We start from the raw sequence: 17,770 nt of genomic DNA on the forward strand, positions 1-17,770 counted from the left end.
GGGGTGTGTTTTCTCGTTTCACACAAACCTCAGTCTGACTTGAGCGCCTGCAGCACCGACTGTGGCACTCTGCTGGCGTAGTACTCGTGGTTGCGCAGCGTAGCGAGAACACCGGCGGAGTTCATGTGCTTCACGTCTGCGTTGTAGCGGTATGCGTTGCCATGCATGTCGGTCAGTTTACCTGCACACACACACACACACACACACACACACACACACAAAAGAGAGAAATGGTTTGATATTAAGCTAAATGAAGAGTTTAAACACTGAAGTACAGATGTACACTAATAAATAAAGAATGTTTATTTTTGTTTACCTCCGACTGCGTGCAGGATGGCTTCAGGAGCACAGGTGTCCCACTTCTTACAGCCTGGACTCGCAAAGACATAAGCAGATGCTTTTCCCTCGACAAGCTGAATAATCTGCAGAGAGATGATTCTGTAAACAGTTGCTCTTTACTGGGTGTTAATCCTAGAATTTATCTTATAGGATTATTGCAATAGCACATCGTGTATTATATTATTAAGACATAAAATGACCATAATGGGTCATCAAGAGATTGAGCAAACATGTTATATTTGATAACAAGATAGTGGCACAGCAAGTATATTCACAATATAGAAACTGTGTTTCTGTTAGTTGCTAATGTCCGAAATATTGAACTATACTAGACGTTAAAAAGCCTCAGCACTCATCAAAAAGGGTCTTGACCAAAAAGTTAAAATAAAGATGGAGAATAAGATGGGGACAAAGAAGCCAGTGTGAACACTTTACTCCTGTCAATAGATATTAAATAAATGTATGTTAAATATCCAAAAATATCATTTTAACATTTATACATGTATTAACGGAAATAAACAAATATCAAATATTACCTTTACATTTCTAACATTACATGCAACATATGAAACCAACATATCCAATTTAAGTTTTAACAAACTTGAGTTTAATCTGTAATAAATACTACTGATGTTCATTCATCTTCTACTGCTATATCCTCCACATGAGAGGCATTAAAATGCGTTATAGATTCAAAATAAGAAGAGCATTAATACACGAGATACCAAAATATTACCTTTCATACTATGAAGGATGAGAAGAAGAAATGTTTTCTACTAATTTATATTCCAGAATTAGTATAGAACAATAAAAAATATGGAATTATTATTAAAAGTTGTTCAAGGTGTAGTTAAAACGCTGCGCTTACCTTATTCCCAGCACCTCCCACTCTTATAACTTCATGCGGCTCCATGGCGTCCACACAGTCTGTGACCAGCTTGTTGCTATGGGAACGGGTGGTGGTGACGATTCGTTTATCACCTGGAACTTCCTGCAGCTGAAACCCAAAGGCGCCAAGTCCCGGGATCCCCCACATGGTTCTTCCCAAAGTTGCTCCTGCGCCAAGCTGGAGACAAGAGCCCCTGAGTTAACCAACGCGTTTGGCCACAAAGACGCCGCTAGGAGGCGCCACTGAGTCTCAATCTGTACCTTGTAGTTGAAGAACGGCTGGTTGATGACGCCTGCGATGGCTTTGCCTCCATATGCAATTCCAATCAGCACCGTCACGTTATCCAGGAGCCCTGAAAACAGCAGGATGTTAAAAACTTTGACACATTTTACTGACAAACAGGAAAAAGTCAGCTCAGAAAGGTCAGAACAAGGGCAATAACAGTCACTGCTTCCTCTCTATCACCCATACAGAGAGCTGTGCTGTGAGGCAGAGGGGGGACCGACCCTGTGTGTGGTATCTGGACTTCAGTTTGGTGATGGAGAGACCTCGACACTGGGGTCAGCAGAAAAAAAGAGAGAGAAAAGGAAGTAGAAGGAGGGAGAAAGAGCAGAAGCACAGATACACAAAGAAGAAAAGAGGAAAGTGACAGTGAACCCAAGAGCCAGAAAGAAAGAAACCAAACAACTGTATCTGAGCATCTTTGTACTGATTTTCTTAAGATGATATAACAAATTAAAATAAGCTTGAAATAACCTGTCAAAACACCTAATGTTCAAGGTTAAATGTAAGAGCAAATAGTTTTAAATCCATGTGTTGATTTCTAAAATTAATCAGTTAAATTACAGTTTTCATTAAACCACTGTTGCACTGGTAAGTTTCCATGGTCAGAGGTTAGTGTGGTTGCCATAGCAATGCAGAGAGGGGCAGAACGAACGTCAAACTGGTAGAACCAGTTCACTGCTTCATGTTTATTTAAGCAAATTCTTGGAGAATAAAAGCCTTATCTGAGAAAACCAAAGGTCTTGGCAGCGCTCAGTGTTTCACACACATACAGAAGAATAGCCGTGTAAACCTGTGTAAACCTGTGTATGTGTGTCAAAGGACACTGCACTGACTGACATTCATTTAGCCAGCAGATATTTAGCCGTAACCCTTGACCAGGTTTTGGTCTCCATGAGGACTACTGGTCCTGAGACAGTCAGTGTCCTAAAGATGGAGCCTACCTTCAGTATACTCCTTTGTTCCATCGAGAGGATCGACCCACACGACGAGCTGAAAAACACAAACGGAAGAAGAACTGTGTGAAGCAGGATTATTTATCAGGGAGAACTACTTGGGATTTTGAAGATATTCACTATGAGATTCACTAGAAGAGTGCATTACCTCCTCCTCTTTCAGCTGACTATACTCAGGTGGACAGCTCTTCTGGAGGATTTCCTCTGCCTGGCCAGTCTCAATCAGCTCCTCCTTTACCTCCTCATGTGGAAGGTCCTGCATGGAAAAAGCTGTCTGGTCAATTTTAATTGAAAAAAAGTCTAACTTTTTAACAACAGTTCAGTCAGAGTGGACAAAATTAGCTTAAAATCAAATCAGAATATGCCATAATTCCATTTTTCCATCTACATTCCATAAGTATGTCACAATAATTGACCTCCGCCAGGAGGTATATGTCTTCCTGGAGTTCATTTGTTCAGGAAATGTCCACAATGGGACCAGGAACAAGTGACAAAATTTTGGGGCGTGATCTGTAGACGCTATCAATATTTTTATCGATATTTTGTGGAGGCTGAGCTGCCTTGGCTTGTTGTTGTATTCGTAACAATAGTTCATAGAATTTCAAAATAAAAGCATCCGTTTTGATATGGGACAATAAATGTTGCAAAATGTAAACAAAAAAAACAGACTAATAAATAACTAAGTATAAGTTGATATTAAGTGGAGGGTCACATGAAAGTGATTGTGACTGACACAGAGTGTTTTCACTCACCTCTTCTCCAATGATGGTGATCTTTGGGAAGCGTCTGGACAGTGAAGCACAGATGCTCTGCTGTGCCAGTCTGTCTGCCAGTGTCTGTAGATCATTAGCTCCGGTCTGTGTCATGGACACACAGACACAATAATCTCATGAGTCAGGGGGAGAATTGATCTTTCTGATACAAGCATTGGGTTTATGTAGTAAAAACACCAAGAACAACAACAACAACAATAACAGATTAATAAATACCTTTTCCACAATGCCAAGTTCTCCACTGTGAAGGACCTTGGTCACGATGGACCCGGCCCTCTCAGCCACACAGTAGGCCGACGCCACCAGCCGCATGAGCAGAGCAGGACTTCCTGACATCACTGATGGACAAACAGAGAACACATTGAACTGCACTTAAGTCACATATGAAATATTACACAGACTTTTACCTCAGCAGCCATAACTGTTGACAATGAAGATGATCATAAATAAATAATAAATCAGTCAGTGTACAAAATTACATCAAGTGAATATACGTTATTACTGCAATGTGATACATGATATGAGACAATATTTTATCTAAAATGCTAATTGGACACTAAGAAATATTGTGATTTTGAGCCCTATTTAGAAACTTGTGCAGCAATTCTTATGCTTGTTAATGGCACCTTCCCTTACGTTGTTTTGTTTATCACAAAATGTGCAAATAAGAGACAATTATTAGGCTTCAGGTAATATTGTATTTTCCAGATCTTATCAGAGTACTGTTGTCACTAAACTGAAGTATTCATTTTATGATTAAATCACTTCCTGTTCTTTACTTATAATCTTAGTCATTCCAACCACAACAAACCATTATTCCTTACATTTTCTTACATTTCTGTGTATTTTTGCACTTAAATAATTTAACGAAATTAAACGCGAGAGGATAATGTCAGTCACTGGAGTAATATTATAGAAAAGCAGCACGCGGTGTCATCTAAAATTCCAGGATAATAAATAAATAATTCAAACTTAACAAAAATGAACCAAACAGCGTGCAGAGTTTCAACCGGCTGCAGCTAATTAGCTAGCATGCTGGGCTTGCTACCTTGTGAGCTAAAATCAGAGCTGTTACTCAACCAAAGACATGTATAATGAATGAAAGAGCGTCTGTAAATGAACGAGCTTCGTTATAAATCGGTGAAGTGAATGTTTTACTTACTGAATCCAGTGGGAAAATGCACAGAAAGAGAAAACTGAAGAAAACGTCAAGTTGGGAAATGTCGGAAGTGTGTTTCAAGAGCTCCGCCAAAGAGGTAAAACGAAGAGTCAAGATAGTCATCTGCACATCCGTAAGCTAGATTGTCAGAAGGCGGGGTTGCTTCTCGTACTATTCGGAATATCCGGTTGTTATTGTTCAATTTAGACACTTAAAAGGCTACTGGCAAACTCAAACATGTGAATAAATGATTAAACAAAAACGGACTGTCTTAAAATTTGAGTCCTTATCGAACATTGAGGTGCCTAAACGTCTGCACAAACGAAGACTTGGGTGAACTATCTTGTTTAGCGTGCATTTTGCACAAGATGTCAGTAGCTGGGTCCAAATGTCCGTCGTGTTGGAGGAAACACAACTATCAAAACTTTTACTTGGAATTTCACATTTCACATAAATTCCCCACTTACTTTAATCAAACATTTTACTTCATTGACACGTTTATTTAAAAAAATAAATAAATAAATACTGCTGTGAAAAAATTAGATCAGAAACAAAAGCCAAGGCTTCTTACTCTTTAAAATAATTTAATTAAGTAAATACCAAGTTAAAGCAGCCCTATTAATGTATTTCTGAACCCACCACTAAAGACACTGTGCAACATTTCTCATAAACCCCACATTCATTTGTAAAGGGACATGGAAAAAATCTGGTAAATGTTATACTGTAATTTGTGGGAAAATCCTAGATGAAATTTTAAAGCAGATATGTGGTTAGAAAATAATATGAACTAAATAGTGGTAACAAATATTCTCGCTCTGTTTCACAACTATAAAATCCCCAATTTTAAAGCTTCAAAAGAGAAATGAAAATGGAGTTGAGAAATCTCACACGGTAATAAACTGATGTTACAGTTTTATGCCACCTTAAATTATTTAAAAGGTTCACTCTTTGAAAAGAAAAATAAACACCATGATCATTTGATTGAAATGTGCAAAATCCCAACATTTCATCTGTTGGCCAAAGGTCTGTAACCCATTTCTCCCTCCAGCTGCTCTGCAGTGAGCGCGCCCAGCAGAGGCTGACAGTCCGGGTTGAAGACAGAATAAGCGCTCATTTCTCCAGGCTCGCGTGCCGCTGGGCTACGGAGTCCTTCATAGAGCCAGTAGAAGAGCGAGATGACGAAGAAGGGCAGGCCGAACTCCAGTTCAACAAACAGACCAAGCAGCACCAGCCAGAGCAACACTTTGAGCAGAGTGAGGTTTGAGATGATGACGTGTCTCGAGGCTAACCATCTCCCCACAGAGGTGTCCAGCAGCCAGTCTCTCTGCTCCTGCAGGGACATGATATGATGAATTGTTACAGATTCAACTTTCAGACATAACACTGAATATTTAAAATGAGCTCAACTTGCTGCAAAAAATATAATGCTGGTCACACAGTGACTCGGCAGGAAAACCAAACCCAATAACCGGTTATCTGATGTCAATGTTTAGTGGATGTAGTAAAGTTTATTGCATATATTTCAAAGATCAACCTCAATAATAAAACAGGTGGCTTATCAGAAACAGTCAATAATAACACACAGTTTCTCTTTAAATTTCCTTAAAACTGTTAAAAGTTTAACCTTTTTAGACATGCAAATAACTAACCAAAACTGTCAAAAATGTGTGATTTACAGTATGCACAAATGTCCTGAACACAACCTAGTCATTCTTGTCCAGCATGGATAATTGTGTTTTTATTATATCTCAAATTTGAGATATTTTTCGATATAAAAAATATTAATGTGGAACTTTAAACTTGGCAATTCTCTAAATCTGTAGAGTAAAATGTCTGATTTACAGTAAGCTAGTAGTCACAGATGTCCTGAACATAACCTTGTCACTCCTGTCCAGAACTTATGGACAATTGTGTTTTGTACTACATCTGAAAATGTAAAATATTGTCGAATTAAAAGTGCTAATGTGAGACTTTTATCTTTGAACTGTATCTGAAACTGTACTTAGTTGAGTTGTCAGTGACCTTACCTCGGTTTGTGAGCTGTGAACAGGAGCTTCGCTGATATTTTCGGTCTGTTTTTCTTCCGTTATTGGTGTCATTTCAGGCTGAATAGCTTCGATTTGTTCTCGTTGCTGTGTGTCAGCAGCTCGGTTCATTTGATCAACATTTACCGCCTGTCGCCGGGCTCTGAACTCTGCGAGCTTCCGCTCCATCGACTTTTCACTAAAGATCTGCCAAGTCAAAAACAGCCACTTTTAACTCACTGAAAAACTTAACGTGAGGTTTAAAACCACGAAACGAGTTTACACCGATTATATTCCACTTTAATTTTAGGTTCATATTCACATTTTTGAGGGAATTCAACGTACTGCTAGCAAAGCGAAGGGTTTGTTTACCTTTGCCAGTCAGCGTCTATCGGAAAGAAGTACGTAGAGGCGTAAAACGCTTTCACATGTCGTTAAAAACGTTTTCCGGCTAAATGTCGGCTAAACTCAAAACAACTGTTTTAACTCACGGAAAACTTAACCATTACATTAAGGTGATGTTTGAAACCAACAAAAACGTTTACGTGCATCGTCTTTCGCTTTCATTTTCACCATATTGTCACATTTCTTGAGAGATTCCAACGAGCCGCTAGCAAAGCTAAGTGTTTGTTTACCTTAGCCAGTCAGCGTCTATCGGAAAGAAGGACGTAGAGGCGTAAAACGCTTTCACACGTCGTAAAAAAAAAAAAACGTTTCCGGCAAAATATCACATATCTGTTACCAGCTAGGCTGTTCTCAACGGCGGTGAGTGTTGCCGACATATAATCTATATTTTTAGATTACTAATCACGTTATGAATGTGTTCATGTTGTGTTGTTGTCGGTAACTGCGTTAGAAGCTAACGTTACGTAACATTAGCGTCAAATCAAGCGATAGAGAAAGGTAACGATGAATGAACATTCAGAACGTCCAGAATCGACGTTTATTTCTGCTTCCTTCACTCCTTGTTATTGTGAAGATTAGTCAGTGATTAGTTAATTAATTTAACAGAGACTAAAACCAGTGAAAACCAGTTTAAGTACAAATAGCACACCACACAGTTAGACGTGTTGGACACTCATTTTTTGAGAGAATATCTACTGTCAGTAATGTTATATTGTACATTACTTTTACTTCCTTTTTTCCCTTCTTTGAGATATCAGGTTTACAGTTTATGAATTAATAACGTGTTTGTAGTAACATTTAAAACCCCTTAAGTAACTAGAAGCTGAATATTGTTGAGTATAACAGCCATAATTGTGTACTACAGTACTACACAAGACTTTAACATACTCTGTACTGCTGCAGATCATTGGTGCATTCAGTATTTCATTATGTAACCATTAACTGGCCAAAAAGTGACATTAAATGACAATACTATTTTGATAAAAACTATTTTGATAATCAGTTCATTGCGGAGTCTTTTTTCAGTAATTAAAACAAGCTTTTTGATTTTTCAGCTACTTAAATGTGAGTGTATTTTTTTTGCTCTTTATAACAAAGACATCATTATAACTTATACATTTTGGTTTGTGGTCAAAACAATACATTTGAGAACATTATTTCCAGGTTTGGTTAACAAACGTTCAGCATTTTTCAAGATTTTCTGAGGGTTCTGAGGGTACTTGTTTGGTCTTTACAGACCAAACAAGTACTCAATTAATCAAGGATTTATTTTCCTCAGTTTGACATATTAAAATATGATGGATATAATCATTAGCTGCAGCCTTTCTTTTGTATAAATTATAAAGTAGCCTTAAGTCACATAATGGTATTCAAGCTTAATAAAGTACATGTTGAGTATGGTAACTTTCAACTGCTGACTTGAACAGGAACAGTAACATTTCACAGTCCGCTCTATAATTAAATAAAACAATTTTTTTTCCTTTAGACAATCTGAGTCAATTCAGTTTATTGTTTATAATAACTATTACTATTGAATCTGGTTTTTTCCTCTCTTCAGACATGGCCTCAGCTCCAGCACAACAGCCCTCCCTGACAGTCGAGCAGACCAGAGGTGAGAGGAAAGCTTCATTTTTTCTCGTTTTGCACTCTACGGTGGTCAAAATAAATATACATTACCTTGAAATTACACTGTGTGTTGTTGAAGCAGCGTGCCACACACTGAGGCTTTTTCCCTTGTCCGACAGTGGTGCTGAGTGAGGTGATCCAGGCCTTCTCCGTACCAGAAAACGCCGCTCGGATGGAAGAGGCTCGAGAAAGTGCCTGCAACGACATGGGGAAGATGCTGCAGCTCGTGCTGCCGGTGGCCACGCAGATTCAGCAGGAGGTCATCAAAGCGTACGGATTCAACAACGAAGGAGAGGGTGAGGACGCTTGCTTTTGTCTTTGATTGGATTTTAACGCAATACTTTGTACATTGTGCTTGTGACTTATGTTTCATGAGACAATAAACTCATATTTCCAATATTAATACACATTGCATCGCAGTCAGTGGTCTTTATCTACATTGAATGGTACATAATAAAGTAGAAAATACTTCCTTTTTTTTGGAGCTTTAATCAGTATCCACTGAGCTGGTGACTGACACTGATAAACACAACTTCCAGTACCTTTTTGAGATAAATTAACAAGTTACTTTTTTCTGTTTATGGTCACACACACACTTCTCAGGGAGAAAGAAACAAAAGAGAAAAATAACCGTTACTTACATGTGGACACACTCAGTCCTGCAGAAATGATCGTTTAGCATGCACAGCCTGGATTTCTCACAATTATATGTAAAAAAAAAAAAAAAAAAAAAGGTTAAATTCCAATTAAAGGCAGTACATTATTGAGTGTCAATGACATGATTAGTCATTTTGCCTCTGCTTTACTTCCAGGCGTTCTAAAATTTGCCAGACTGGTGAAAATGTACGAAACCCAGGACCCTGAAATCGCAGCCATGTCGGCTAAACTCAAGTCTCTCCTCCTGCCTCCGCTGTCCACACCACCTATAGGAGGCGCCATTCCAGCTTCATAACTTTCATGGTTCCTTTCATTTCTTATTATTAATGCTTTGAATCTGTGCGACTGTTCTGTCATTGTGACATCAAGTCTGGAGTTTATAGCAAAGTTATTTTGAAACTCACTACAGCATTACAAACAACACATTATGTACATGATGGGTTTTGTGCAAAACTTGTTAAATTATTCCTTTTGAAATGCTTCAGTATTTGTTACATGTTACACAGCAATCATTTCCTCATGTTACTGAACCTTTTAATGCCATATTTTACATTATTTTAATTGTTTTTATATTCTGTCATAGTGGGGTCCAAAAGTGTATAATAATATTAAACCATTTTCTGTAAATGTGTGTGTGGTATTGATGAAAATAAATAAATTATACATAACTTTATTATTGCAATAAGGCTTTGGCAGCAACATCTTCATACATTTACCATGTTTTTAAAAATAAGAAGGCAATTACACACATTTACATATATACAATACTCTCCTCAGCGTCTCAAAACATCACATTTACAGAAAATAAAATATGTCCCTTGGTTTTGTTTTTTTTCTGTACTTTGTTGCATGCACACATGACGATGCTGTATCACGGCAGACTTAAAAAAAGAAGAAGATATTAGTCCAGTTAAATAAAACATCAGTGCCTCAGATTCTGAAATCATTCACTTAAAAATCATCATAAAGTGCTCTGTACAAAAATGAGGACAAACCGTGCAAAAACACAGCACCAAATGTGAAACTGAAGTGTTTAATACTTTGTGTCCTGTGCTTACTCACCCAGCACCACCATTTTTAATTCTGTGCCACCACAACGTACGATACGTAGAAAAATTAAAACGTTAAAGGTCACTGTTCTGTTGTTTCTCTGTGAGAGGAAGAAAGTGTATTCACATACACATTCTGGACAAATTCGTTATGAAGAGAGCTCCCTCTTGTGGAGAGCAAACGTCGACACGTCAGTTCAACGACAGAAAAAAGTACACGAGAAAGATGCCGGAGGAGACGACTTCACATCTCAAAGTGACGGAAGATGCTTTCGACGTAGCCGAGGACCCTCTGCCAGTCCGGCCCGCCGGCCTTCAACATCTCCTCCACTGACTGTCACACAGTTTACACGGGAAAGAACAGAGCATGTGACGCTCTGTTTTCTACAAACACGCTTATTCTATTACAATTAATCAACATTTTTGAAGTGAGGAAAGGCTTATATATTATATAGATTTTAATAAAACCTGGACTATACATGAACAATTGGAGGTGTCTTACCAACGTGGCTGTGATTCCCACATTCTCTCCCGTCTTAAAAGCAAGGTCCAGATTTTCCCTCTGTAGAAACACAGCATTTAAGTCAGAAATATCTCCTACAGGTATCAGGGATGCACGATTTTGGACTTTTTGTTAATAACTGATACTGATATGTGTTTTTCCTTGTACACAACTTCAATTAGTCTCTTCTGTGGTGTAATTAGTGAAAAATAAAGATAAAAAAGTAGTTTAAAAGTCAAGGTGGTAGCAGCTCATTCAGCCTACTGTAATATATATGTATTCCCTGAAGTATGGCTCCGTTTCATACATGGACTCCTCAGGTCCTTTTGATCTCATCTTTAATCAGGTCAAATTCAGTCTGATAACTACAAGCAGGATAAAAGTGGTCAACTTTTCTTCTTTGCTCCTTTAGACCATGATCTTACACAACTGAGTGACTTTACTGTCACTCTCAATGTTCTTATATTCCCTCAGGAATGATACAACATGCAGCAGTTTTACCTTCTCCTCTGGGTTGAGGCCATCGTACGGGACGTGACACGGTAAATATGTGTGGTAAACGGCACAGAACGCCAAACCATCCTCCCAGCTGCTGCTGAAGTTGGTGATCTCAATGTTCTGTCATTAAAAAAAAAACACATTTAATTTGTCAGAAGATCATTTTCATCCCTGTGTGGAGTTGATTTTGACACAGAAATAACACCTGACTAACCTTATAACCTTGCGTACGACTTTGGCACCAGCGCAGCAGGGAGTTTCTTCGGGAGCCGCCGTGACGCCGCAGCAGAGCACTGAAACCATCCTGAGGTCTGAGAAGACAAAACACAGGCTGAAGTGACTCAAATCTGAATTATTGTTCAGTCCATGTGACTCATATCTTGTTTGTTCAGGGCTGTGAAGACACAGAATTCTAATATCTGACGCACGTGAAGCCACTAAATGAGCAAAATAATAAAAACAAGTTTATGTATGACAAGAAAACATGACGAAACGTATACATAAGGAAGCTACGGCACAAAATATAAGGAATAAAAAGTCACGTCACCCATTGAAACTTACTTGATGGACTCTGAGCTTTGGTCCTCCTCCTGTTTTGCTGCAAAATAAAAAAATAACATCCACAGTCACACACACCTGTGTGAGATGTGTGATAGTAGCGTGTCGTGGCTTTACGTTACACTCACCTGTGTAAAAGCTGGACCAGCTGTCCTGACGCTGTAAAATACGATCCATCCTTCTCCCTTTAGTCGGCTGCTCTTTCTGGAAGAGTTAAAAGTGAATAAAAATGAATATACAGGCTGTTATTTAGACATTACATGTAAATTAAACTAAACATCCAAACCACTTTTACCAGGTATAAACCAGTGTATATCAGTGTCTAATAATGTAATTTGCTCTATCTACTGCCTCTCTGGTCATACCCTAGCTACTGCACTTGAATTTTGTCATTGGCTTTCACTATCAGGCCACACCCCCTGTACTGCTCCCCACTCTCCCTTTCTCCTCCTCTCCCTCACTCAGCTCACAGCCCACATCTTGGCATTTTTTTCTAAATCAGGCCTCAGAAGAGCAGGTTAAGTTGTATATCTCTACCTTGCATATTGGTAACGTTGTGCTCGTGTTGTCCGCAGCAACGTTCTGACCGAATGAGTCGGTTGGAAGCGGGAGACGAGATAAACTCCTGAAAGACAAAACCGTGCACGTGTTAAAACATTCCTTGTTCAAGTGACCGGCGTGAACTTTCATGCAAGACTCACCAAGATCTTTCAGAGAGCATGACGATCCTCCTCGGGTCTCTCTGCACACGTCCGTCCCCCCTCTTTTTCTCCAGAGCAGCTAAACTGCGGAGGTATCCTTCCGCCACGCCCTTCCCCGACAGCTGCTTGCCCCCTGATCCATTTTCATCGTCTGGATCCCGATCTGAACCTTCAGGTTCTACATCTGCGTTTCCTTCATCCTCATGCTTTTCCACAGTTTCAGTCTCTGCTTCAGCTTCCTCCGCATGCTCCTGTACGTCCTCTCCCTGTCCATCCTCAGAGTCCCTGTTCTCTGCCTCTTTATCGTCCGTTGTTCGTGTCTCACTCGGAGTGTCCGGCTCAACGGACAGTTCTTCCAGTCGCCTGCAGACGTCCGTGTGCTCGGCTCTCAGACTCTGCAGCTCTGTGTCCGTCTCCTGCTGTCGGCTCAGTGCCAGGGCTAGTCGCTCCTCCGCAGTCCTGTGGCTCTGCTGAAGTAAACCCAGAGCCTGCTCCGACTCCATGCGCAGCCGGTCGGCCACGGACACCGCCACCTGCAGGTCACACTGGAACTGGTGCCACTCCAGTCTCTCCGTCTGTGGTGGAGGGGGGGGGAAATAATGAGAATGTGACAGAAGACCGGACGATTGAAGCTCTACTTACGCTGCTGTAATATGAAACAACAAAAACACCACAAGCGAAGAAGATGAAGATTTATGTGTAAATGTTTTTTTGTTACTTTGAAATAAGGTGTTACAGATATGGCTTTAAAACATGTCCTGATTTATATTGTGATTTGGGCCATGATAGTTTGTTGTCTTTTAAAAGTAGGACCCATATAGTAAGTTTGGGAAACACTGCTTTAAGAGTCCTGGATTTGACTTTTATCTCTTCTTTTACAGCTATTTAAACAGGTAACCTTCACTCAACTACCAAAAATAAGAAAGAAGACAGAATTCAAAATTGAAGTATAGGTTCAGGGCCAATGAGGGAGTGAGATGCGACGTCCAGGTCCAGCTCACCCTCAGACTCTCCCTCAGTGTGTCCACCTCCTCCACCAGCTCATCTCTCTCAGTTATCAAACGCCTGAGCAGCTCTGAAAGATAAGGGCGAAAAAAAAAAGACACAAAGAGGTTCAAGAACAAGGGAAAAATACAGGATTTCGCCTCACCACCTTTAATACACGTGCGTTTGAAAATAAAATAATAAGAAGAATGTGTAAGTCAAATGTGGCACCAGATGGTTTTTCTTTTGCCTTAAGACAACTCCTAAATAAAACAGTCGTATTTTTAATGATTAACCAGGTTAGGGAGATCCACATCACTTTCATAACCAAACAAAAGTGGTATGGAAACTAAATTTGGACCTTGTGAATAAGAACCTAATCTATTCAGGAACTCCGTAGCAATAACCAGCCCTGCTAATAACTAGCACCAGTCACTGTAACAGCTAAATGTTCCCATAAAAGCAGTAAAAAGACAACAAAGATGATAAGACAGCTTACCTACTGCTCCTGTAATAACATCAGTTTTGGGAGTAAGGCCCAGTGAGGCTCTCTGATGCTCCATCAGACTGAGCAACACCAGAGTCATCTCCTCCTCAGCTCGCTCGGCTGCAGCCTGCGGCTCCACTCCGCTGTCTCTCTCCTGCCAGCTGTGCTCTAAAGGTGATCCTCTGGACGGAGGCTGAGACGCCGGAGTGTCCGCCGTCTTCCCTCGCCTCTCCGCTGCACTCTCGCTCACTCTGGTGTCCGAGGAAGAGGAGGCGACGCTGCCCACGCTGATCACGGCCCACTCTGAGGAAGCAGGCACTTTCTGTGTCCACTCTGCGACTGGAGACGCGGTGGAAGGGGGGGTGGTGCTGGCGGCCGGCGATGGCGTCTGTGCTTTATCAGAGGAGGCTGTCGGGGATAAGGCCATGCTGGTCAGCTGTCCCTCTGAGGGAGTGGTGGGAGGCGTCTGGAAGAAATCTAAAGGAGAACCTGAGGAGGAGCAAAAGATAAAAGACTGAAAGAAGAAAAAAACACTGGTGTCCCGTGAAATGTGCTGGAAGTGAAGCCAGTTCTGTGATGCAGGAGAAAAACTCTGTGTCCTCTTCCTTTATTTAATGTCCAGGGCAGACTGATGCAGCAAAAAGCCTCTCCTGCCAGTGTCTTGGCAGACACACACACACACACACACACACACACACACACACACACACACACACACACACACACACACACACACACACACACACACACACACACACACACACACACACACACACACACACACACACACACACACACACACACACACACACACACACACACACACACACACACACACACACACACACACACACACACACACACACACACACACACACACACACACACACACACACACACACACACACACACACACACACACACACACACACACACACACACACACACACACACACACACACACACACACACACACACACACACACACACACACACACACACACACACACACACACACACACACACACACACACACACACACACACACACACACACACACACACACACACACACAATTCTTCTCAGGACCCTACACTGACTCACACAGCCTGAACAAACCATTGTCCCTAACCTTAACCTTCACCATAACCGGTTAACGCCTGACCATAACCTTACTTAACCAGTTCCTCAGATATGAGGTTCTGCCTCATTAGGACCAGGTTTTGGTCTCCATGAGGACTAGTGGTCCTGACAAGGTCAGTGTTTGTGCAAAAAAAAAATGTCCTGAAGAGGTAACACAAACAAAGACACACACACAGTTTTCCCTCATGAAGCAGGATCCTGGAAAGCTGCAGTCTCACTCACTCTAATCTAGTGTCTAACAGCTGCTGTCACTGCCACATTCAGTCCATTACAACCATCATCTGTGACTGCAATGTACATTAACATTGCTGCAGTATTATCATCTTAACTGTGACCTGTCATTTAGATTAATATATACACTCACTGGCCACTTTATTAGGTGTTTAACAACATACTAACACAAATAATTAATCAGCCAATCACATGGCAGCAATTTAATATATGTAGACATAGAACTATAGACTACATATTAAAATTGACGTAGTCTTGCAGCTTGAAAAGTGAAGCTCAGGAAATAGGACAGAAGTAGCAGTTAGCCACCAGGGGGCGACTCTGCTGGAAAGAGAACTTAGTTTGAATGGAAGTCTATGTGAAAATGAGGCTACTTCTTAAACACTAATTTCCGCTCTTTGTATAGAAAAAGGTAGATGATGAAACATGGCAGGAGGGGACAGCAGCGTGATTGACAGCTGGTATTGCCCAATAGGAGCCTGGTTGACATTTGTAAAAACTGAAATGGCATCCATTGAAAATGCAAATCTTAAGGCTTTAAAATAGGGGTTCGTTTTTCAAATAGAACACTCTGTCCATGTTTTCACACAATCCACTGTTCAAACCGAGTATCAGGCTTTGGATGAAAGATGATTTCTGTGACTTTGAACATTGCATGGTTGCCGGTGCCACACTGGCTCGTCTAAAGTGTTTCAGAGACGGCTGAGATTTTCATGCACAAACATCTCCACTGTTCTCAGAGAGTAGTCCGAAAAAGAGAAATGAGTGGCACTTAGATAGCCCATGGCCTCGTGGAAACTTCAAATCCTGACAGGTCAAGGCCTGAGGCATCTACGCGCAAGGTACGCAATTCCCATTGCTCCACATTGATTGGGTTAATTGGATACTCTAAATTGACTCCAGCACATCCAAGTGCTGATCCCAAGTCTGGATAAATGGGAGGGTTACATCAGGAAGGCATGTGTGAGGGCAGTGAGGGCAGTTCTCTAAGAAAAGATGCCGTGTTGATGCCAGAGGTTAAAGGAGACTAACCAGAGTGGTTTGAAAAGATATGAAAAAAAAAGAAACTTGGATAACATCTTGCTACAAGCATACAAAGGTATTAAAAGCACAGCACATGAACCTTATAAAAATAATGATGATAGTATGTTCTCTGTATTTCTACGGGACTCTTTCCCACCTTCTTTGACTCAGATCTCTTTCCTTCTCTGCTGCCTTGTCCTTGTTTTGTACTCCAGGATTCTGCAGCTTCATCAGTTTTCCCTGGTTCTTCTAAAGCGGTGGATCTATTCTCATCCTTTCCTACACACGGAACGCCCAAGACATGAAGGCCAGGAGCAGCATCTTAAACAGCCCTTTAAGTGAGAATGTCTGCAGCTTGAAACAGCAAAACATGAACAATCTCACCTGATTATATGCTAAATGGCAGCTGTAAGTGAATGACACCGACAGAGTGAGCGAGATTATAGGATGTACAGTAACAGTGCTGACTACAACTTTCACTGAATCCCCTCAAGATAGACTTCTGAGTCATCACTTCCTGCATGAAAAGAAAAGTTTCTGTCATCGCAATGCCTGTACCATGTACAATTATGCTATAGGGTGGGACGCAACTATTGTTGTTAGTTCTGAAGCCAAGTTTTAGCATCTATGTTCTTACTGCAGACAAACAAGGACAATAATTCCAGCTGATGCATTCATCAAGGTTAAGGACCATGAGACTCGTCTGCATCACAAATCAGCACACGTACTGAGACACTGAAACAAAAACACCTTCCGACGGCGTCTAAAAATAGATGCTCTAAAAAACCAAAACAATCAATTCACGACAGACTGAGAACATTGGACACATGCAGCAGCACAGTCACCTGTACCCATCACTGCAACACATGCACATGTGTTTGCTGTCATACCTTTGGGGCCATGGCTGTCTTTGCCAGTGTGGTTACCCATGGTCCAGGAGGAGCAGTGCCAGTGCCCTTCGTGTGTCCTCCGAGTTTGTCAGGCTGTGTCTGGACGGAAAGAGAGAGGGGGACAAATATGAATCTTTCATGAGTGGCTGCTAAACTTGTGACCAACAGAACAAAAGGAGTGACAAGAAAGAAAGAAAAAAGGTAAAAGGGGGAGCATGTCAGGAAATCTTAGGATTTGATCCCATGATAAAACTGTGGAAGCCTAATAACAAACAGTTACTGGTGTCACCTGACAACTCTCAATCAACCAAACCCCATTAAGTTATCCACTGATTTAAGATTGCCATGTATTAATTAAAAAGACCCATGCTTTCAACCACCTGGATAATTTGACTGAGCCATTGTTTGCATGTCCTGTTACATTCGGCATTGGCGTGATTCCCTGAGATTTATGTCTTTCACACAAACACACACACACACATCAGTCTTGCAGCCACTGCAGACTATTTTAGCCAAGTATTTACGGATTGGAGCTAACAGGCGCAGAATCTCGACAGCATCCACTGCGCAAATCAACGCGCAGCTCCGTGCATG

At 40.9% G+C, this 17,770-nt stretch overlaps 3 protein-coding genes across 3 annotated transcripts; 1 reads left to right on the top strand and 2 right to left on the bottom strand.

Moving 5' to 3' along the window:
- Nucleotides 1–29: 29 nt before the first annotated feature.
- bpnt1 (bisphosphate nucleotidase 1) lies at nucleotides 30–3,575 on the bottom strand (the record flags this gene model as incomplete). The annotated part of the gene is made up of 8 exons (XM_083899049.1): nucleotides 30–181; nucleotides 317–422; nucleotides 1,208–1,405; nucleotides 1,489–1,580; nucleotides 2,455–2,503; nucleotides 2,615–2,722; nucleotides 3,219–3,323; nucleotides 3,456–3,575. 8 exons carry the CDS (start codon nucleotides 3,573–3,575, stop codon nucleotides 30–32), a joined length of 930 nt encoding a protein of 309 aa, XP_083755175.1.
- A 1,399-nt stretch (nucleotides 3,576–4,974) lies between these two features.
- On the bottom strand, nucleotides 4,975–6,939 carry saysd1 (SAYSVFN motif domain containing 1). The gene is made up of 3 exons (XM_083898325.1): nucleotides 6,795–6,939; nucleotides 6,426–6,629; nucleotides 4,975–5,728 (listed from the first exon to the last, which is right to left on the bottom strand). The coding sequence occupies exons 2-3, from the start codon at nucleotides 6,609–6,611 to the stop codon at nucleotides 5,405–5,407; spliced, it is 510 nt and encodes a 169-aa protein (XP_083754451.1). The 5' UTR covers nucleotides 6,612–6,629; nucleotides 6,795–6,939; the 3' UTR covers nucleotides 4,975–5,404.
- Nucleotides 6,940–7,172: 233 nt separating this feature from the next.
- Nucleotides 7,173–9,734, top strand: grcc10 (gene rich cluster, C10 gene). Its single transcript, XM_083899225.1, has 4 exons — nucleotides 7,173–7,187; nucleotides 8,386–8,439; nucleotides 8,573–8,749; nucleotides 9,266–9,734. Exons 2-4 carry the CDS (start codon nucleotides 8,388–8,390, stop codon nucleotides 9,403–9,405), a joined length of 369 nt encoding a protein of 122 aa, XP_083755351.1. The 5' UTR covers nucleotides 7,173–7,187; nucleotides 8,386–8,387; the 3' UTR covers nucleotides 9,406–9,734.
- Nucleotides 9,735–17,770: the final 8,036 nt, after the last annotated feature.

This window comes from Microchirus variegatus (assembly GCF_963457635.1).
Source record: "Microchirus variegatus genome assembly, chromosome: 12".
Lineage (NCBI taxonomy): Eukaryota > Metazoa > Chordata > Actinopteri > Pleuronectiformes > Soleidae > Microchirus > Microchirus variegatus.